Source organism: Nerophis ophidion, linkage group LG19 (genome assembly GCF_033978795.1).
Source record: "Nerophis ophidion isolate RoL-2023_Sa linkage group LG19, RoL_Noph_v1.0, whole genome shotgun sequence".
NCBI classification, from domain to species: Eukaryota; Metazoa; Chordata; class Actinopteri; order Syngnathiformes; family Syngnathidae; genus Nerophis; species Nerophis ophidion.
This window is the reverse complement of record NC_084629.1, coordinates 28,419,039-28,441,404: the sequence shown is the minus strand read 5'-3', so window position 1 is coordinate 28,441,404 and position 22,366 is coordinate 28,419,039. Positions and strand designations below refer to the sequence as shown.

Genomic DNA, 22,366 nt, shown 5'->3' with positions numbered 1-22,366 from the left:
TTTGATGGGAGCCTCCAACAAAAAGTGCTATTCAGACTGAGAAAACGACAATTCCCCCATTAATTTGAGCGAGGATGAAAGATTCGTGTTTGAGGATATTGATAGCATCGGACTAGAAAAAAAAAATGATAAAAAAAAAACAAGTTAAAAAAAAAACGCTACTGCATTGGGACGGATTCTGATGTTTTTAGAGACATTTACTTGGATAATTCTGGGAAATCCCTTATCTTTCTATTGTGTTGCTAGTGTTTTAGTGAGTTAAATAGTACCTGATAGTCGGAAGGGTGTCTCCACGGGTGTCTTGACGCGCAGTGTTTCAGGGAAGTCGACGGCAGCTATGGACGGCACAAGCTCAGCTTTTCTCCGGAAAGAAGCGACTTTTTAACCACAATTTTCTCACCGAAACCTGCCGGTTGACATGTGGTCGGGATCCATGTTGGCTTGACCGCGCTCTGATCCATAGGAAAGTTTCACCTCCAGGAATTTTAAACACGGAATCACCGTGTGTTTGTGTGGCTAAAGGCTAAAGCTTCCCAACTCCATCTTTCTACTGTGACTTCTCCAATATTAATTGAACAAATTGCCAAAGATTTAGCAACACAAATCTCCAAAATAATGTGTAATTATGCCGTTAAAGCAGACAACTTTTAGCTGTGTGTGTGTGCAGCGCTCATATTTCCTAAAAACCCGTGACGTCTTGCGTACACGTCATCATTACACGTTTTCAAAACAAAACTCCTGGGAAATTTACAATTGTAATTTAGTAAACTAAAAAGGCCGTATTGGCATGTGTTGCAATGTTAATATTTCATCATTGATATATAAACTATCAGACTGCGTGGTGGGTAGTAGTGGGTTTCAGTAGGCCTTTAAGTGAAAATACATGATTTGATCTATATCATCTATATATTTAGATCTGCCAAAATATTACATATTTGTCCTTTAGGCAACAAGTAGATTAATAATTTCTACAACTTGTCCTTAATCATTTTGACAAAAGAAAGGAAAATGACACAATATGTTACTGCATATGTCAGCAGACTAAATTAGGAGCCTTTGTTTGTTTACTTACTACTAAAAGACAAGTTGTCTTGTATGTTCACTATTTTATTTAAGGACAAACTTGCAATGAGAAACATATGTTTAATGTACTCTTAAGATTTTTTGTTAAAATAAAGCCAATATTGCCATTTTTTTGTGGTTCCCTCTATGTACAAAAGTATCGAAACAATTTTGGTACCGGTACCAAAATATTGGTATCAGGATAACACTGCTCTATACACATCTAAGGGGGACGGCGTGGGGAAGTTGGGAGTGTGGCTGTGCCAGCAACCTGAGGGTTCCTGGTTCAATCCCCACCTTCTACCATCCTAGTCACATCTGTTGTGTCCTTGAGCAAGACACTTCACCCTTGCTCCTGATGGGGCCTGGTTAGCGCCTTGACTGGCAGCTCCCTCCATCAGTGTGTGAATGTGTCTGTGAATGGGTGAATGTGGAATTAGTGTCAAAGCGCTTTGAGTTCCTTAAAAAAGGTAGAAGAGCGCTATATAAGTGTAACCCATGTACCAGCCATCCATTTCCTACCACTTATCCCGCTCGGGGTCACGGGGGGTTGCTGGAGCCTATCCGCAGCTGCATTCCATATCCGTCATATTACTTTTAATTTACTTTCACGTAAAAAAAAAAAAAAAAATCTAATTTTTAAGGTGTTTCGATTTTTTAAACATTTTGTGGTAGAAGCGACTTCCTCCACGTCAACTACCTTTGTTTTCACTTTATTGAACTGCACATTTACGTGACGTCGAGGCCACATTGGGACGTGTGCACATTTACACTGGAGTCTGATGAAAAAACATAGTGTACTTGCAGTGTAAACATAGTGTACTTGCAGTGTAAACACTCAGCTGGGAAACATCCTTTAAAAAAAATCTGATTTGGGACACTTTGACCTGCAGTGTAAACGTGGTCATAAAGTTATCAATTATGTAATCCATCCATCCATCTTCTACCGCTTATTCCCTTCGGGGTCGCGGGGGGCGTTGCGGCCTATCTCAGCTCCAATCGGGTGTTAGGCTGGGTACACCCTGGACAAGTCGCCACCTCATCGCAGGGCCAACACAGATAGACAGACAACATTCACACTCACATTCACACACTAGGGACAATTTAGTGTTGCGAATCAACCTATCCCCAGGTGCATGTCTTTGGAAGTGGGAGGAAGCCGGAGTACCTGAAAGGAACCCACGCAGTCACAGGGAGGACAATTATGTAACATTAAAGACAAATCTACCATATTTTTCGGAGTATAAGTCGCACCTGACGAAAATGCATAATAAAGAAGAAAAAAACAACATATATAAGTTGCACTGGAGTATAAGTCGAATTTTTGGGGGAAATTTATTTGATGTCTATCTGTGTTGGCCCTGCGATGAGGTGGCGACTTGTCTAGGGTGTACCCTGCCTTCCGCCCGATTGTAGCTGAGATAGGCGCCAGCGCCCCCCGCGACCCCGAAAGGGAATAAGCGGTAGAAAATGGATGGATGGAAACCCAACACCAATAATAGACATTTAAAAGGCAATTTAAAATAAATAAAGAATAGTGAACAACATGCTGAATAAGTGTACGTTATATGAGGCATAAATAACCAACTGAGAAGGTGCCTGGTATGTTAACTTAACATATTATGGTAAGAGTCATTCAAATAACTATAACATATAGAACATGCTATACATTTACCAAACAATCTGTCACTCCTAATCGATAAATCCCATGAAATCTTATTCGTCTAGTCCAGGGGTCAGCAACCTTTACTACTCAAAGAGCCATTTTGACCCGTTTCACAAAATAAAGAAGATAATGGGAGCCGCAACCAAACTCGCTAATATTGGCTGGGGGTCACCCAGATAACAATAATAAGGGCGTGCTATGAAGCCATTTCCTTTGACGCCTTCTACAACATGTACAAACAGCTTGCCATCCCAGTAACATGTTGTACGTGGCTTCCGCTGATACATGTACACGACTGCAAGGCATATAGTCAACAGCCATACAGGTTACACTGAAGGTTGTGATATAAACAACTTTAACACTCTTACTTATATGCCCCACACTGTGAACCAACACCAAACACTGGCACTCATCGAGGGTGGAAGCTCACTCTCCTTTCCTCTCCCTTATCTCTCCTGCTTGCTTCTTTGTTTTGTCTTGTCTTAACTTTCTTGTTGCCTCTTTTTGCACTGCTCTCCAAATCGAAACATTGGAACAATTTAACTGGCCTCAACAAAATTGACAAGATCTTGGGTTTGGGTGAACCTGCTGTCGTGACGAAGCGGTTGCTGCTGGACACACGACGGACTCTTGGGAGAAGAAGGAGTGCCGCGTGCCTGGCGACTCTTTTCTGTCGAGGACGTGAAGATATCCACCTATTCGGAATTATGGCAACAGGACATCTGCTGATTGGAGTAAGCGTTGCTCTGGTCTGTCAACAAATTGGAAGTTGCTGGCAGTCTTCAAAGTACCCCAAAGCTGCCAAAAATGATTGGAGGATGCGGGAAGAACTGTGGAACACATCGGACTCTCTACCCCGCAGTTTTTGAGGACCAGTCAAAGACAATTTAAAGTGAAAAGCAAATTTTATTTTCACTCGCATACAAATCATTCTAACTTGGATTGTTTCCCTGGCTTCGAGACTCTCCGAAGGTGACTGCAGCGAAGACACAACAAACTCCCTTTTTGTCTCTCATGGATACATACCTGTTGTTGTTGACTTTGGACCAGCGACTGCATAATACATCAAGGCCACGGAACACAGACACACTGCGGGCTTACACACACACGCACACATACACACACATCCACAAAAAAAATATACGCCACACATACACCCCCTTCCCAACCCAACGCCCTGGACACAAATCCCGTAGGGGTGATGAATGGATGGTCAGCGCCTGAGAGCTGCAGCCTACCACCATGACCTTGAACTACCTTCCCTCTGTTGCTAGATATCTCGAGATGTATGTTGTAATATGTATATGTGCTTTGCTATGGAGTTTTTTCCCACTCCAGACTGGGCCCCCTTAGGAGCCCAGTCTAGATTGTATTTTTTTTAACTCATCCTTCCCCAGCGTTTACCTTTTTCCCATCTTTTACGGGGCGCCTTATGGCGACTCATCAGCGTTGTTGTTCTGTAACCCTGTACACTGTTTGTTTGTCTAACCTTGAACAGGTTTGTGCTGAAAACAAAGTTTTGTTGTACTTGTGCAATTACAATAAAGACCTATCCTATCCTATCTTATCTTATCCTATCCTATCCTATCCTAAACGAGAATGATAAACACATTCCGGGAGAACATGTGCACTGTAACACAACATAACAATTACCCATAATCCCATGCATCCATGTCTCTTCCAGGCTATATTTTACACCACGCTAGAACCAAACCCCCCCCCCCCCCCCCCCCCCCCCCCCGTGCGTTGGTTGAGGTGGGTGGGGTTGGGGGTGCGGGGGTGTATAATATAGCCTGGAAGAGTCATGGATGCAAGGGATTATGGGTAATTGTTATGACGCATTTATGTTGTGTTACTGTGAGGATGTTCTCATGAAATGTGTTTGTCATTCTTGTTTGGTGTGGGTTCACATTGTGGCGCATATTAGTAAGAGTGCTAAAGTTGTTTATATCACAAACTTCAGTGTAACCTGTATGGCTTTTTATTACATGCCTTGCAATCTCGTATGTGTGACGATAGAAGCAGCGAGATGCATGCGTCTGTCCGGCACGCAGATAGCATGGTGTAAAGGCGGGCGAGGACATGTTGTAGAGGACGTTAAAAGTAAGGCCATCACGGTTCGCCCTCAATATTGTAGTCTGAGTGAAAATCGGATAATGTTAACCCTGGATGATGTCCGGGAGAGGCACCAAAATCCGGAAACCCCTCGAAACAATCGGGGGTGTCGGTGATTATGCAGCTGAGCCACATCGGCGTGGCTAAAGAGCCGCATGCGCCTCCGTAGCCGCAGGTTGCCGACCTCTGGTCTAGTCTCTTACGTGAATGAGCTAAACAATATTATTTGATATTTTACGGTAATGTGTTAATAATTTCACACATACGTCGCTCCTGAGTATAAATCGCACCCCTGGCCAAACTATGAAAAAAACTGCGACTTATAGTTCGAAAAATACGGTACTTACTTTTAAATAAATTTTGTCACATTTTGAACAAATGACCAAATCTGTGGCATATTCAATAACATAATAACTCACATGTCATGACCACACTTGTAAATTGAACACAATTCTTCATATTTTAATCCAAATTTGCCATGGCACTGCCCGGTTAGTGAAAAGACTGGCATTGCCTGCTGTTCAGCTGTGTATTGTAGTCTGGTGTGTAACTTTCTTGGACAACTTCTCCGTCTGAAAATGCCTTCTTCTTCCTTATCAAAATATGTACAGCTCTAAATGTGCGTATCCTGTATTAAAAACTAGTTGTCCTCAAATTTCCTCCAGATAAATTCAAACAAAACGGAAACTCTGATAATAAAAAGATCCCCCAGATCAAGAACTCCCCTGGTGCTCTGGGAGCATCTGTTAAAAGTAGCCTCAGAAACCTTGGGCTTGTGTTTGATCAGTTCATGTCTTTGGACGGTCACTGTCGTCCATCCATCCATCCATTTTCTACTGCTTGTCCCTTTTGGGGTCGAGAGGGGTGCTGGAGCCTATCTCAGCTGCCTACGGGCGGAAGGCGGCGTACACCCTGGACAAGTCGTCCCCTCATTACTGGGCCAACACAGATAGACAGACAACATTCACACACTAGGGCCAATTTAGTGTTTCCAATCAACCTATCCCCAGGTGCTTGTCTTTGTAGGTGGGAGGGGCCTATCCCCAGGTGCATGTCTTTGGAGATGGGAGGGGCCTATCCCCAGGTGCCTTTAGAGGTGGGAGGGGCCTATCTCCAGGTGCATGTCTTTGGAGATGGGAGGGGCCTATCCCAAGGTGCATGTCTGTGGAGGTGGGAGGAAGCCGGAGTACCCGGCGGGAACCAACGCAGTCACGGGGAACATGCAAACTCCGCACACAAAGATCCCGAGCCTGGAATTGAACTCAGGACCTTTGTGTTGTGAGGTACGTGCACTAACCCCTATTCCACCATGCTGCCCCTAACCCATTTACCATTTAAGTGAATTATATTTATATAGCGCTTTTCTCTATTGGGTCACTGTCGTCAAAGGACCAAAAACAGTTTTTATCATCTCAGAAGTATTTCCAAAGTGAGAAATTTGTTGTCAAAATTGGATTGTGAAATGATCACTCACACGTTCATTTCATCTCGTACTGACTATTGCAATTCTCTTTTCACTCTTTTCAAAACAAGTCAACGCTAAAGAGACTTCAGACGGTACAAATGCGGCTGCCAGACTTCTGACCGGTGCACCCAGAACAGCCCATATTACCCCCATTGTATCCAGTCTTCATTGACTTCTAGTTAAATTCTGCATAGAGTTTAACATTTTAGTCCTGACGTTCCGTGTGTGGCATGGTGGGGCCCCTCAGCACATCACTGACTTGCTATGCCCCTACTCTTCAGGGCGCAACCCTCCAGTCTTCAGGCCAGGGTCTTCTAAAGATCCACAAAACTAGTTTTAAAACCAGTGGAGACCTGGCATTCCAGGCTATAGCTCCCAGACTCTGGAACAACTTGCACCAGTCCCTCCATCATCTTGACTGTGTTGAAACTATTAAGAAACACTTGAAAACTTCTCTTTTTAGTAAAACTTTTAGTTAATGCACCTTTTACTATCAATTTTACTTCACATTGCATCATTTTTATGATGTTGCCCCTGTTGTTTAAATTGAAATTTTGTTTTACTTCACCTATGTGACGAAGACCAAGGAGCTGGTTGTGGACCTGGGAAGGAGGAGGAGTACTTCAGCGACCCCTGTTTCCATCAGGGAGGGCCGATGTGGACATGGTTGAGGATTATAAATACCTCGGTGTACACATGGACAACAAGCTGAATGGGTCAAAACACGCTGAGACCCTCTACAAGAAGGGACAGAGCCGCCTCTACTTCCTCAGGAGGCTAGGATCCTTCAACGTCTGTACAAAGATGTCGAAGATGTTCTACGAGTCGGTGGTGGCGAGCGCTTTCTTGTACGCCGTGGCTTGCTGGGGCAGCGGGCTGAGAGTGAGGGACACAAACAGACTGGACAAGTTGGTAGAGAAGGCCAGTAACGTGGTGGGAGTGGAACTGGACTCTCTGGCAGTGGTGTCAGAGAGAAGAAGTCTAGCAAAACTCCTAGCCATTATGGACAACACCTCCCACCCACTACACTCGGACCTTGCGGAGAGAATGAGCACGTTCAGTGGAAGGCTCAGACTCCCAAAATGTAACACGGAACGACACAGGAGGTCCTTCAAACCGACAGCCATCAGACTGTATAATGTATATGTTCCTTGACTGCACTTAAATGTAGAATATATGTAGAATATATTTATATTATTCATATATTATGTATATAATATATGTCATATATTATTTATTATTATTATTGTTTATTGTGAGCGAACTGTGGTGCTGAATTTCCCCCAGGGATCAATAAAGTACTTTCTATTCTATTCTATTCTATTCCATTCTATTCTATGTTTTGTACAGCACTTTGTGATTTTATTTGTGAAAAGCGCTTTATAAATAAAATTTACTTACTTACTTACTTACTTAACGAGTCTTTGCTTGCTTTTTGTGACATTTTTGCCGGTTTTGTCAAATAAAAACTGTTGCTTACCCAAAGCTGTTTTGCGCTCACAAACTTTTTCTGCGTTCTTCCCGGTGGGTAGTTAGCATGGTAGCTCTTGTCACACGTAGTTAAAATGTTAAAGATGAAGGACCAATGATTATCACACACACACTAGGTGTGGCGAAATTATTCTTTGCATTTGACCCATCACCTTTGATCACCCCCTGGGAGGTAAGGGGAACAGTGAGCAGCAGCGGTGGCCGCGCCCAGGAATCCTTTTTGGTTATTTAACCCCCAATTCCAAAACTTGATGCTGAGTGCCATGCAGGGAGGTGTTGGGTCCCATTTTTTTATAATCTTTGGTATGACTCGGCCAGGGTTAGTGAAGTGTCTCTCTACATTGCGCTGCTTTGTTGTCGTCATATCTTTTACGCAGTCGTATAAAACAACTGCTCCTCCCAGTCGCTGTGAAAGTGATAAGGTTTTCTTTTTTTTTTCCTGCCGTTTTTGGCGGGTAAGAAACCACGACCACTGGGTTTGTCACGTGCTCAATACCGATCTTTGAACTTGAGTAGGTTAGAGTGCATATAAACTTCAATTTAAAAAACGTATAATATTCTTAAGATAATGAAATTTAACAATCTATATAAGTACAAGTGTGATTAAAAAAAGAATAACAACAGAATAATATTACATTTTATACGGAGTTCACTAGTGAGTTGTTCTATGTGTGGAACAGGCCTGCGGACCCCTGGCTCCAACATTTACAGTACAGGCCAAAAGTTTGGACACACCTTCTCTTCTTTCAACGCATTTTTTTTATTTTCATGACTATTTACATTATAGATTGTCACATCAAAACTATGAATGAACACATGTGAAGTTATGTACTTAACAAAAAAAAAAGGTGACATAACTGAAACATGTTTTATATTCTAGTTTCTATAAAATAGCCACCCTGTGCTCTGATTACTTTTTTGCACACTCATGGCATTCTCTCGATGAGCTTCAAGAGGTAGTCACCTGAAATAGTTTTCACTTCACAGGTGTGCTTGAAGCTCATGGAGAGAATGCCAAGAGTGTGCAAAGCCGTAATCAGAGCAAAGGGTGGCTTTTTTGAAGAAACTAGAATATAAAACATGTTTTCAGTTATTTCACCTTTTTTGGTTAAGTACATAACAGCACCTGTGTTCATTCATAGTTTTGATGTTAAAGTTAAAGTGCCAATGATTGTCACACACACACTAGGTGTGGTGAAATTTGTCCTCTGCAGTTGACCCCCTGGGAGGTGAGGGGAGCGGTGGGCAGCAGCGGTGGCCGCGCCCGGGAATCATTTTTGGTGATTTAACCCCCAATTCCAAGGCTTGATGCTGAGTGCCAAGCAGGGAGGCAATGGGTCCCATTTTTACAGTCTTTGGTATGACTCGGCCGGGGTTTAAACTCACAACCTACCGATCTCAAGGCGGACACTCTAACCACAAAGCCAGAGTCGGTGTGACAATCTACAATCTTAATAGTCATGAAAATAAAGAAAACACATTGAATGACAAGGTGTCCAAACTACTCAAATCCTAAAACTTCTGAACGGATCACAAAAGTAAAAAAAAAAATTAACAAGAAGGAGATTTTTCGCGTTACAGTTGACGCAAGACGAATTCAAATAAAATAATCAAATTGCATGTTTATTCCAATCTTCACCAGGTGTTTTCCAGGTTCTTCCTTGGTGAAGTTGCCAATGTTTTTAATAGTTTTGTGAAAATCTGCAGTTTTTACATAGCTAAGAAATAAAAAAATATGAAATAATTTAATTGATACTGTAGTTAAAAATAATTAAACTGTTATTGAAATGAAATAGGAAAAAAACCTTCATCAAAATGGAAGAAAGACACATTGTTGTCTCTTCCAGTTACCAAGACACATTTTGACTGACTAACACACTGAAGGTGATCCACATAAAATTGTGTCCCGTGTAAAGAACATCAAGTAAGTACTGCGTTCTTCTGGTGGAAGTCAATCCATCCGTCACATTGTAGCCATGAGGACGATAAAAGAGGAACATGTTTGACACGGAGGTGAAAGGTCAGCCCAAATAAACCCGACAAGAAGAATTCTTTCTAGTTCCAGCTGAGACAACAGCGTGCGGAGTCCGACGAGTTCCACATGGTCTTCAAACGGGGCAACAACAAAAACTGAAGACGGCGTGAACGACCGGGTGTCCCGCTCACACCTGCGCCGTAGCGAGACGTGAAATGTAATTACGAGACCTCAGACGCGAGGGCGGCTACAAACAGTGCGGCGGCCTTGTGTGGTGTCAGTGAAGGGAGTGTGGAGGAAAGTGTTTGATGGTGGCAGCGGGTTAACCCTCAGGGCGCGTGGCGTTTGCGCTGGTCCAGTTTGCGCCGCAGCATGTTGTAGTTGTCCCGCGTCCCCGGGGATTGGGGGTCCAACTTGAGAGACAGCTCGTAGTGCTTCTGCGCCAGCTCCAGCTTTCCCCAGCGATGGTACAGCACGGCTCGAAGACACAAAATTTGCTTATTTAGCACGTTTAGGCATTTATTTATTTCAACAAAATGTTCTCAGGAGAATTTTACAAAGAAATCCAGCAAAAAGTTGGGATTTGTGATCGAACATGGGGGTGGGGTTGGTGGTAGCCGGGGGTAAATAGTGTAGCGTCCCGGAAGAGTTAGTGCTGCAAGGGATTCTGGGTATTTGTTCTGTTGTGTTTATGTTGTGTTACAGTGCTGATGTTCTCCCGAAATGTGTTTGTCATTCTTGTTTGGTGTGGGTTCACAGTGTGGCGCATATTTGTAACAGTGTTAAAGTTGTTTATACGGCCACCCTCAGTGTGACCTGTATGGCTGTTGACCAAGTATGCGTTGCATTCACTTATGTGTGTGTGAACGCCGGATATGATATTTGACTGGGCCGGCACGCTGTTTGTATGGAGGAAAAGCGGAGGGGACGACAGGTTGTTGAGGACGCCAAAGGTGGTGCCATTAAGGCACGCCCCCAATGTTGTTGTACGGGTGGAAATCGGGAAAAATTCGGGAGAATTGTTGCCCCAGGAGATTTTCGGGAGGGGCACTGAAATTCGGGAATCTCCCGGGAAAATCGGGAGGGTTGGCAAGTATACCCACTAGACAAGACTAAAAGAATTAGACCATGCTGTTTAGCACCGGTTGGTCTTTTCTTATAATTTAGTGAAAACATTTACAAAAGGTCAACATGGTAGGCAAAAGCTTAGTAAGAACTAGCTGCTACACAACAGCTAAGCACACAATATTGTGTTGTTCAATAAACATAATAATATTGCGGTCTAAAACACAACATTGGTCAATATAAACAGTAATCAAATAATTATAGTTACATATTACTTACACATCCAAAGTCTCCGAGACAAAAATGTATCCAGTAAAACACGTGTCCGCATCATTGACTTGACCTTAAAGTAAGGAATTCTTGTGGCTACAAGGTGTCAACAATTACCAGTCAACTTCAATTTAAAGACAGCATAAGTCCATTGCATATGGTTAACAATAAATACGTTAGTGTTTTTCATTTCACTTGATCGAGCCTTTTCTAGCATTCTACACTACAAAATCATGTATTTATGAAGAAGTATAAAAGAGGTATCGTCAATACTCAGTACTAAAAAACATTGCATTGATTTTTGCTGGCAAATCATTTCCAAAGACAAAAAAAACCCAATGCTACTTTACTCATGCACTAAAACCCTACTCATTTTACAAGAGATTAGTATTAAAGAACCCAAGTCACCTAAATTTCCATGGCAACCAGCTGCATTTGGGTTGATGCGGAGCGCGCGGAGGAAGAAGCCCTCTGACTCCTAAGGACCAAATAAAAAAAGCTCATATATTGTATAAAGAATGTGGGTTATTCCTGTGTTTTAGGAAACCAAAATCAAGATGCATGTTAAATGAACGCTGGGCTTAGCTGACCTTGTACTTCTCCAGCTTTCCCAGGACGTTGGCCAGAGAGAACATTATGGTGTGGTCGTTTGGGAGGAGCCTCAGAGCCTCACGGCCAATCAGCTCCGCCTGACCCAGGTTACCTGGAGGAGAGGAACGGCGCTTGATTGGATATATTTGATAGTGAACATACAAATAGTGTGTACTGAAATGCCCTCCAAGTATAAATGCGTTCCTGTCGACGACCACAATGTACACATGGGCCATTGTTTATGATACTTTATGTGCACTTTAATGAAAGGTAAATGCCATCAAATTGAAAGAAAAAGAGGCATAAATTGTCCCAATTTACAGCGGCAAGAAATGCTGGCGAACACTCTTGACTGACTGCTTTTGTTTATTGGCTGCATTTGGGATTGAGCTTGGGCTTCTGCACGCACGCACGAGCGGTTTGGTCCCTAATTAGGGTTGAACACAAGGCCCGACTGGGTTATTGATCTCTGTCAACGACCCGTCTGGTGTCTGGCCAAAAAAATAAAAAAATAAAAAAACATGGAGTGAGACAAGCAGGCATGTATGCAGGCAGGCCATCCTTAGTCGTAGCTTGTGTTTTGATTTAGGAAAAGATCCACAGAGGAATGGAATATTCCCACTTGAAAGTGACATCCGTTGTTCTTCCTTTCCCTTTTTGTGTTTGTTTGCTGGTGAGCAGGGGATTATTTCAGTCAGTTTTGTGGACTGGAGGGGGGGTTCTGGCTGTGCTCGCCCACGTTTGATCAGCAGACATACAGAGCCCCTGATTGGATGGTTGTGGCGCCCTCCTGGACGACTCCGCCCCCTTTCCCCACGGGAGCGCCTCCCCGACAAAACGGATCGTGCGTTCGGATATCAGAGCATTCTCCACACGGCAGGGAGGAACGCCTTCAAAAAAAAAAAAACCCAAAAAACCTCAGAAGACAAAGCCTTCATACATAAATTTCAAGCATTGCTGGTTCCCGCTCTTCCGGTCTAATCTTGTTGGACCCGTTTGATCCACGTCCAAAAGATACAGATACAGTTCTTGGCCGGTGCTGCTGGTACTGGAACACATTGAACTCAGGACCCTGCAAACTGACACATGGATGTTACTTTGAAAAACAAAGTAACATCCGTAGCTGATAGTTGGCAAGCTTTATTTTAAGACGTGTAACGAAGCCTGTTTTTTTTTGGGGGGGGTTCAAAAATTCTCCCTGAATTGGTGACCATATAGAGGGGGTGGACACATCTACTTTAGTCGCTAGGAGCGGGTTAGATGCGGCATCATGTCTACAAGAAAAAAAGTTGTTCCCTGATGATGCCATGAAAACCACGGCCAACATTAAAAACAATAGTTTGAGCAACCTTTGCTCCTCTCAAAAGTGGAACAAACAAACGAAAGAAGAAGAGATGACAGATTTTTGTCACATTTTGTAATAATAAACCAGTTCTAGGAACACATGTTGCTGTTTCGGCATCATTAAAGTCACATATTTCTATTATGGGACCTTCCATACTTTTAATATTTTACTCCACTCATAGTGCCAAATACAAAGAAATGAAAAGGGATCCCAATATGAGGAACACCGCCAAATTTATTCTATATGAGGCCGCAAAGTTCAGCCATAACTGAGCATTATTACACCTTTTTAATTATGGCCTCTTTTATTCTCGCATTCAGTTGCTTCTCTAAAAACAGCCTGTTGCACATACTAATGTGGGAGCTATTGTTTTTTTTTTTTTAAAGTAAGTCGTCCCTTCCAGAGAGCTACACACTTTAAGATTAATTACTTGTATTATTCATCCAACCGGACTGCCTTGTTCTTGCCGTTTCATCTGCCCCTTGGTTTTAGCTTCACCTAATATATAGTACAATATCACATGTTTAGAATAAATGTCAATATTGACCTGTAAAAAAACTATATAATATAAAAATATCTAAATCTAAAAATGTAAAGGGTGCTAAAAAAGAAAACACATTGCGATTCAGTTCTAAATTGATTCATAATTTTCGAAAATCCATGTGAACCCCCCACCCAAAAAAAAAAAACATTGCTTCTTTAAGAATCAATAAATACATGATATACATAAAACAACATTGACAATGTTTTTTGGAGTTTTCCTTTTTTAATATTGTATTTAACAAGTATTCTATTTGTAAATATTTTAAATTGCTTAAATTGCACCCCAAGAACCGGAATCCAATAGTGAGGTGCTTAAAGATTTCGACCTAAAGTAAATATACACAAAAAATGTGTTATGCTTAACAGATGCCTGTTCCTCTCTTTAAAGGAGTAATAAAGACCCTCAGAATGTTTAAAGCGGTTTGGTAATGTAATCTACTTCCGTATTGTGAGTGTACCTTTCTCTATGGTTCCTACAGTAATGATAGTGTTTTTTATGTGTTTTATATATATATATATATATTTGTACGCACGTACAACACTTAAGACCTTCAGTAAATCTGTAAGTGGAATAAACTATGGAATGGATTAAGCAAAGAAGTCAAACAATGTACTAATGATCCATTTCAAGAAACTCTTCAAACTTAAAGTGTTTTCAAAGTACAAAAAAGAAGAACCATGATAAATATTCTGAATTCATTCAACCGTTCATTCTTTCATTATCAAAATAATCTTACTTATCTCATCGAATGGAATAAAACTTACTCCAACAATGATTTATTTTTATTGTGATATCTTATGGAGTATATTGTGAAGACTTTGAGAACAGGAAGTGAACAAAAGTTTTAGCAACTGTTATGTAAAAAAAAAAGGGGTAGGATTAAATAAGCTCAGCTTCTTCCTACTCCTTTTCGAACATGTTGAAAAGAGAAACTGGAAATTGTGATGTATCATGTTGTATGCTTGCATGTTCGAAATAAATTCATACTCAACTCAATTTTTCCGGGAGACCACAGAGTTTCAGAGCAACCTTTTTCTCGACTGTCTGCTGGTTTTCACCAAACAACAATAATAAGGGCGTGCTATGATGACAATGCGTTTAGCCCCCTCCACAACAGTAACAAACAGCTTACTGTTTCTGCAGACACACATAGGCGACTGCAAGGCATACTTACTCAACATCCATACATGTTACACTGAGGGTTGTGATATAACTAACTTTAACACTCTAATCAATATGCGCCACACCGTGAACCCACACCAAACAAGAATGACAAACACATTTCGGGAGAACATCCGCACTGTAACACTTTATAAACGCAACATAACAAATACCCAGAATCCCATGCACCCCTAACTCGTCCGGTCTCCATTATACACCCCCGCTAGCACCAAACCCCACTCCCCTCAACCCAGCCCACCTCAACCGACGCACGGAGGAGGGGAGAAGGGGGGGAAAGTAGTGGGGGTGTATAATGGAGCCTGGAATAGTTAGGGATGCATGGGATTCTGGGTATTTGTTATGTTGCGTTTATAATATGTTACAGTGCGGATGTTCTCCCGAAATGTGTTTGTCATTCTTGTTTGGTGTGGGTTCACAGTGTGGCGCATATTAGTAAGAGTGCTGAAGTTGTTTATATCACAACCCTCAGTGTAACCTGTATGGCTGTTGAACAACTATGCCTTGCAGTCGGTTGTGCGTTGAGTCAGCAGCCGCACACTAGATGTGGCCGGCCGGCACTCAGATAGCATAGTATTAAAGTGGACACTACGACATGGTCGAGAGGACGTTTAAGGCAATGCCATGGTCGAGAGGACGTTTAAGCCAATGTTATCACAGCACGGCCTCAATATTGTTGTCTGGGTGAAAATCTGAGAACGTTATCCTGGGGAGATTTCTGGGAGAAGCAACGAAATTTGCAAAACCTCCAGGTAAAATGGGGGTGTCGGCAAGTATGCAGCTGAGCCACATCAGAGTAATCCAAGAGCCGCATGCGGCTCCAGAGCTGCGTGTTGCCGACCCCTGATCTACACAGATAGAAAAAATTGCTATTGCTACATCCAGTAGACACATGTAGAAGAGCTGTTTCTTTCATTCAAAAATTTCAGGTTAATTTGTATACTTAGCAAACTCTTCCAGCGGGCCGGATAAAACCTGTTCGCGGGCCTGATCCGGCCCGCGGGCCGTACGTTCGACTCCCCTGATCTACATCAACAATATGATTTATCTGAGTGACTGGACAGGACAGATTAAGAAACAACATTTTTTTTAATCGAGTTTTTGTTTTTTTAACTGATTAAGAATCGCTACAAATAGGAAACGTGATTTACGTACCAATGTTATCCAGTAGGATGACCATGTTGTTCCACGCTAGGCTGTGGTCAGGCTTAAGCACGGTTGCATTTTTCCATGCGTTCAGAGCGTCCACGTGTCTCTGCTGGTCTGCATACTGCAAACAAATATCAGTATGTGTATTGTTTGTACTGTACGTGTAAGGCTGGGTCTCACCAGGCGTCCCAAGTTGTAGTAGCAGTCTGGGTACTTCTTCCGGAAGCGGATGGCGTTCCAGTAGCTCTTCTCCGCTTGCTCAAACTTGCTCAGGCTGTTCTGCACGATGCCCAGATTCATCCAAGCTGCTGCAAAATCCGGTCTACAGTGAAAGAGTGTAGTCACGAGGCGGCCCCGGGCAGACCTGATTGTGGCAGTCTGACAACCTACTGGATGGAAACGGCTTTGTACAGCAGCTGTTCAGCCTCAGTCAGCTCGTTCCTCTCCTTCAGGATGTTGCCCAGGTTGTTCATGGCGTGCACGTAGGTGGGATGAAGCCTGCGAGACAGAGGAGAATGCTTGCCATGCCCATCTGCGTTGACATCAAATGCTAACGACACCAACCTGACGGCCTCTCTGTAGAAGCTAATGGCAGCTGTGGCGTTGCCTCTGTCAGCCAGGTTCTTCCCCACGTTGTAATGGACCTGAGTAATTAGACACGCGAGGAGGTAAGAGTGGGCTTTTTAGTAAGTTGGAAAAACATTTATTATTCTCTTTACCTTGGCATTAAGGGGGCAGATGGCCAGTGCGCTGGTGAATAGGCTTTGCTCGGATCGCCACTGGTGACTGCGGAGAGCGCAGCGAGCTACAAAAGTGAACAACAAGGCCAGCATGGAGACGCACAGCAGCTTCTGTGGGGACGAGAGTAGAGAGTACTTTAAATACACTAATTAATAAACATGAGCGTACCCACACGTCTTAGCTACTAACAACGGGCATGAATAATCAAAATTATACTGAAACATAGTCCAGATCAACAAGGCTATGTTGTTTGGTTTGTACGCCTTTACACTATGTGGGACTAATGGCGTTCGCTGCATGGACACAACCAGCAGGGGTCTAATTAACAGAAGTTTGCTGCCTAAACGGGCAGCGAGAGAGGCCAAGTTTTTTGTGGAACCATTTAAGCTAAAGAGCTCAAAACATAGTAAATATAGCTACAGTACAAAGAGTATAAAACGAATGCAGTGATTCATTAGCCTTCCAACCTTGCAATTAGCCCAGCGGTGGCAGCAGTGTCCCAGGGCGCTGGCCAGCAAAAGGCAGTAGCCGGAGGAGGGCAGGTAGAGCACTCGCTCGGCAATGACAAAGCCCACCCTGAAGAAGATGTTGCAGGCCGGCAGAAAGGGGACCACCAGCAGCACCAGGGACAAACTCAGAGTCCTTGTCAGGAGAGAGAGAGAAAACATATGGAAGTTTTAGGGCCAGATCTACTTATTTCCAAATACCACACGCTAAACAGCGTGTGCAAAGAATGAATTTGCGTGTACTATTAGTGGGCGTGTTCAGTCATCTACTAACACTGCATGTACATTTCAAAAGTGGCGCAGACCGCCTTATTTAAATGAGGATTATGCATGTAGTACGCAGCTTTCAACATGCTTCTGTCTTTGTTTTGCTACGTTTTCAAACAATCAGCAGACTTTTTTGGAGCATTCCTGCGGTGGTGCATCTACAATGAACACCACTTTTTTTTTAGCACGCTGAAGATGCGCTTACGGGAGTCCGACACGAACTGCGTGTGTGCACTCCAGAATCCAGAAGAAAGAAAACGCACAAGGCATTTGTCAAACAGGAAATATTTTGACAATATATCTTCCATATGAAAAAAAGAACGTCATTAAAAAATCGTCAGCAGACTCCAAAATGCATCAATTAAATTTGTTTCAATCAGCCCCTTAAGTCATCTATAAAATGATATTGCTCAATAGATGATACATCAAATAATTTTATTTTTGACAGTCCATATATATATATATATATATATATATATATATATATATATATATATATATATATATATTAGGGGTGAAACGGTACACAAAAATTTCGCTTCGGTACTTACCTCGGTTTAGAGGTCACGGTTCGGTTCATTTTCGGTACAGTAAGAAAACAACCAAATATACATTTTTTGGTTATTTATTTACCAAATTTGTAAACAATGGCTTTATCCATTTAACATTGGGAACACTATAATAATCCTGCCCACGTTAATCCACATTAAACTGCCTCAAGTTGTTGCTTTGATTAAATAAAATGACAAAACCTTTATTCTACATATAAAAAGTGCAACATTAAACCGTTTCAAGGCAACTCATCATGCTTAATTTATTACAGCATTTGGGAAGCCTGTAGTTGACTTTTATTATGTAAATGTTATATTTTTGTCAACATGTGATAGCAGGGACCCTGCCCTTCAAAACTAGGCTGCTACATTACTAATGATTCATGTAACTATAGCTGAAAAATAGTACAATTGCAATAGGAGACTATTCATCCCTGAAATCTATGGAGTTCATGTTAGTTCATGTGAAATAACAGACAGACGGGGCTTTGCTGCCCCTAACACACGCACGCACACACACACACACAGCAAAATGAGCTAACGTAACGCTAAAAGCTAATTAGCAGGAACTGTGAGCGAGCTGAACTGCAGTTTAAGTTTCTAGAATGTCAACGGGCTCATAGTGATGTTTGTAATAGTTGTGACTGGAAATTGTTTTGTATAATTTGGGGAGTGTACGATGTCCGCTGCTAAACACGTCTGATCGACAATGACGCATTTACAACATGCGTTCTGAATACGCGCAGCTGATTGGCTGTTACATCGCACTGAATACGCACTTCTGATTGGCTCTGTATGTAACCAATCAGATGGTTGTGTGGGCGGGACAATGCTGGGTGCTCACTGCTCAGGCAGGCAGAAAGCAGATCAGCTTGTTAAGACTTTAGAATACAAACTCGTTCGATACACCCTCGTACCGAACCGAAACCCCCATACCGAAACAGTTCAATACAAATACACGTACCGTTACACCCCTAATAAATATTTATATGTATATATATATATATATATATATATATATATTTTTTTTTTTTTTTATAATATACCAAATATAATTATTAGTGTTCGATATTGATATCAGCAAAGAACACATTTTGGATTGAATTGGCTTGTTTGTAAAATCAGATAGAAGCAGTCTTGCAATGTATTTATTTGTGCAAAACTGGACAGCAAGTTAACATCTAAATGTCACACAAACATCAAAATAAACACACAAGGTTGGTCTTCTATGTTAGTCTCGTCATTTACAAAAGGTAAACATGGTAGGTTATAGGCTACTGGGAGCTGCTAGCAGCTACACAACAGCTAAGTGCACAATTTAGACATACGTACTTAATAAGTGTCCTTAATTGAACAAAATTGCAGTTTAATCAGCACATTTGTAAATATAAAACAATTAAATATAGTTGCACATTGCTTACATATACAAAGTCTCCAAGGCAGTATTAGAAAGTATCCAGAAACAAACATGTCTGCATCATTTAACTAAATGCAGTCCTCAAAAGGCGGTGCATTGCCAGGGAGGGGTGCGTGCGATATGATGAAGCGTATGTAGCATTTGACTTCACTGTAACCACAGTGGGAGACGAGAAAAGACCGGTTTGTTGTTTCCGTTAATGTTACAATTTTATGCAGATGTATAGCTATAACAATTTTATGGACCAAATATACTATTTATAGGCACGTGCAAGAGTGAGGAGGTTGGGGGGTCCACGAAATATTATCTTTTTTCTAAGGGGGAAGTAACTGAAAATATTTGAGAAGCACTGACTTTATGTGTAATCATGAGTTCAACTTAATTCATTATTATCAACAGAAAAACATTTACCATTCCACTTTAATATAATATAAGACAGCATAAGTCGATTTCATGCCATTTAGGCACACTAAAACTACATAATCTCTTGTAAATATACATTAAGATACAGTGTGACACACTGTTAAGTATTAAAAACTACGCAGAGAAAATTGTTGCACACAAACTACAGAGAAAAAGGGGAGGAGGTCTCAGCTAAACAACCTAAATTCCTGCTACTAAACTATCATAATTTCTATCAGGGACTACAGTCGGATGTTTATTGGTCACACTGTATTCCCAATCAAGCAGACTTCTAGACATGGAGCCCCAGGCGGTTCCGCTCGCTTACCTCCTCCGCTGCCTGTCGGGTGAGGACAAGGCTTGGGCTACCAAGCCTATCAAGATGCACCAGAGAAGCAGCGGCCACACCATCCTCCAATCGTCGGCGGCCTTAATGAGCGGCACGCAGCCCATGGACCAATCGAAGCACAGCCACCAGGGACACAGCAGCAGCCAGCCATTCAGGGCGTAGTAGTAATTATAGTTGACCACCTGTCAATCCCACACAAGACGGCAGGAATGAGAAGAGGATGAGGATTAGATATGTGATGATGTTTTAGTCAACATGGTTTGCTTTTTTAATAACAATTTCAAAGAGGAGGAACAAGAATAGAGAGATCGATACACCTCCCACGCAAAGGCAGTGCTCAGAGGACACCATCCAATCCCAGAGCCCCAGGGCAGAAGAATAAGGGCTAAGCTGACTCCCCGGGGGGTCGGATGCCAAGCTCAGACCCCAAATATTCCACCACAACACCACCAGACGCCCTCCCACCTCTGGGGGACGAGAGGCTCTTCAGCAACCAAGCTGCAGGTACCATGCACCGCACCTGCAGGGAGGGCCCCATCCGAAGCGCACTGAAGGGGGGCATGGAGGGGGTTAGCAGGAGAAAGGGGGGCCAGGGGACGGAAGGGAAGAGGTGCCAGGAAGGGGGGGGGGGGGGTGAACAAGTGTCAGATGGGTGTGCAACCCCCACCCCACCACAAACTCCAATAATAAAACATGTTGGATGAATATGTGTTTGTCAGGACTGCTTCGATTGGACAGGCCTCCTCCTTCAAAAAGGTCCTCTCACTCTCAGAAAGACGCTCTCCGCAAACGAGGCGGGGTTGTCCACTTCAGTGAACGCCGGCGGCCCAGTTCCCATGATCCTCCAGCGGGCGTAGAGCATGAGGAGGCCTCCCAGAGCCAGCAGGGCCAATCGCGACAGCAGGCCGCTCCGCAGCATGTGGCGTGCCTGTCACACAACATCACATACATCATATACAGTATGTATGTGCACGTGCATACTTTGCACGCGAGCTTGTCTGACTCTAATTATCGCGGCTTTGCATACGCAATGTATGTGATGTGACGTTAATCGTACGGGGGGAAGCGCATCATTTATGACAAGAGGGAGGGTTGTGGTGGTGGGGGGAGGGGTTACTGTAACTTACATCAAGTGGGGTCTTCCTGAGGAGTAGCCTCTGGCTCAGTTCATACACGTCAACATTACAGATGACCAGGACGTCAAAAGCTGCGTTTACACCCTGGAGGAAAACCAAGAGGTGACGATCATATAGGTCAGCAACAAAAGGAGGCATTAGCTCATATAACAGTATTAGGCCACCGCGACAGGAAGTGGATATGGAGCTAACAACTCTTCGAGGAAGACATTCTCGACAGGATGTATCTGTGTTGCTCCTCTTTTTTCAAGACAAATAATTATGTTCATGTCTGAAGATTATGTCAGTTTATAAGCGAAAAAAAACTATCACCCCATCATATTTCATAAAAATACATCAATCAACGACAGACGGGAGAGATAGCATTTAATTCCAGGCACGTGAGCAGCCTTTGAGGAAAAAAAACGAGGGAAAAAAGAGGAACATTTCTATCAAAAAAAAGTGCTGACAAGCAAACCCCGATAGAAAATTTGGAACATCTAAATCATTTTACCTTTAGATTTATTAAAATCTCTTTTGGTTGTCTTTTTGACACTTACATGTATCATGTACTGCGATGACGTGGCGACTTGTCCAGTGTGTACACCGCCTTGTGCCCGAATGCAGCTGAGATAGGCTACAGCAGTGGTCCCGAAACCACCAGGCCACGGCCCGATTGGTACCGGGCCGCAGAATATTTTTTTATTTAAATTTTTTAAAATTAAATCAACATAAAAAACACAAGAAACACTTACAATTAGTGCACCAACCCAAAAAAACTCCCTTTTTCCTGACTAAAAAAAAAAATAATACAAATAAAAAAATTCTCCCCCACTGGGCTACAGCACCCCCTGCGACCCCAAAAGGAATAATCGGTAGAAAATGGATGGATGGATGTACCATGTGATGTACCACAAAATTTGGGGGGTATTTCATAGTCATCATTGTCACCGACGTCCCACTGGGTGTGAGATTTCCTTGCCCTTATGTGGGTTCTTCCGAGGATGTTGTAGTGGTTTGTGCAGCCCTTTGAGACACTTGTGATTTGGGGCTATATAAATAAACATTGGTTGATTGATTGATTAATATTTTTAGCAGATA

At 42.6% G+C, this 22,366-nt stretch overlaps 1 protein-coding gene across 2 annotated transcripts in view; it reads right to left on the bottom strand.

The window, feature by feature from the left end:
• The window catches only part of tmtc4 (transmembrane O-mannosyltransferase targeting cadherins 4), a 54,350-nt gene that overhangs the window by 10,112 nt on the left and 21,872 nt on the right, over nucleotides 1-22,366 (bottom strand). The window contains exons 8-19 of one of the 2 annotated variants that reach the window (XM_061879752.1): nucleotides 21,278-21,370; nucleotides 20,917-21,078; nucleotides 20,130-20,332; nucleotides 17,126-17,300; nucleotides 16,637-16,768; nucleotides 16,482-16,561; nucleotides 16,308-16,415; nucleotides 16,098-16,239; nucleotides 15,924-16,038; nucleotides 11,700-11,812; nucleotides 11,518-11,587; nucleotides 9,396-10,252 (exon numbers count right to left, since the gene is read on the bottom strand). In XM_061879752.1, coding sequence (XP_061735736.1) covers nucleotides 10,104-10,252; nucleotides 11,518-11,587; nucleotides 11,700-11,812; nucleotides 15,924-16,038; nucleotides 16,098-16,239; nucleotides 16,308-16,415; nucleotides 16,482-16,561; nucleotides 16,637-16,768; nucleotides 17,126-17,300; nucleotides 20,130-20,332; nucleotides 20,917-21,078; nucleotides 21,278-21,370 — 1,542 coding nt within the window. In that variant the 3' untranslated portion in view covers nucleotides 9,396-10,103. Of the gene's footprint in view, nucleotides 1-9,395; nucleotides 10,253-11,517; nucleotides 11,588-11,699; nucleotides 11,813-15,923; nucleotides 16,039-16,097; nucleotides 16,240-16,307; nucleotides 16,416-16,481; nucleotides 16,562-16,636; nucleotides 16,769-17,125; nucleotides 17,301-20,129; nucleotides 20,333-20,916; nucleotides 21,079-21,277; nucleotides 21,371-22,366 lie in introns of those variants that run through there. The other variant, XM_061879753.1, reaches the window with a different exon arrangement.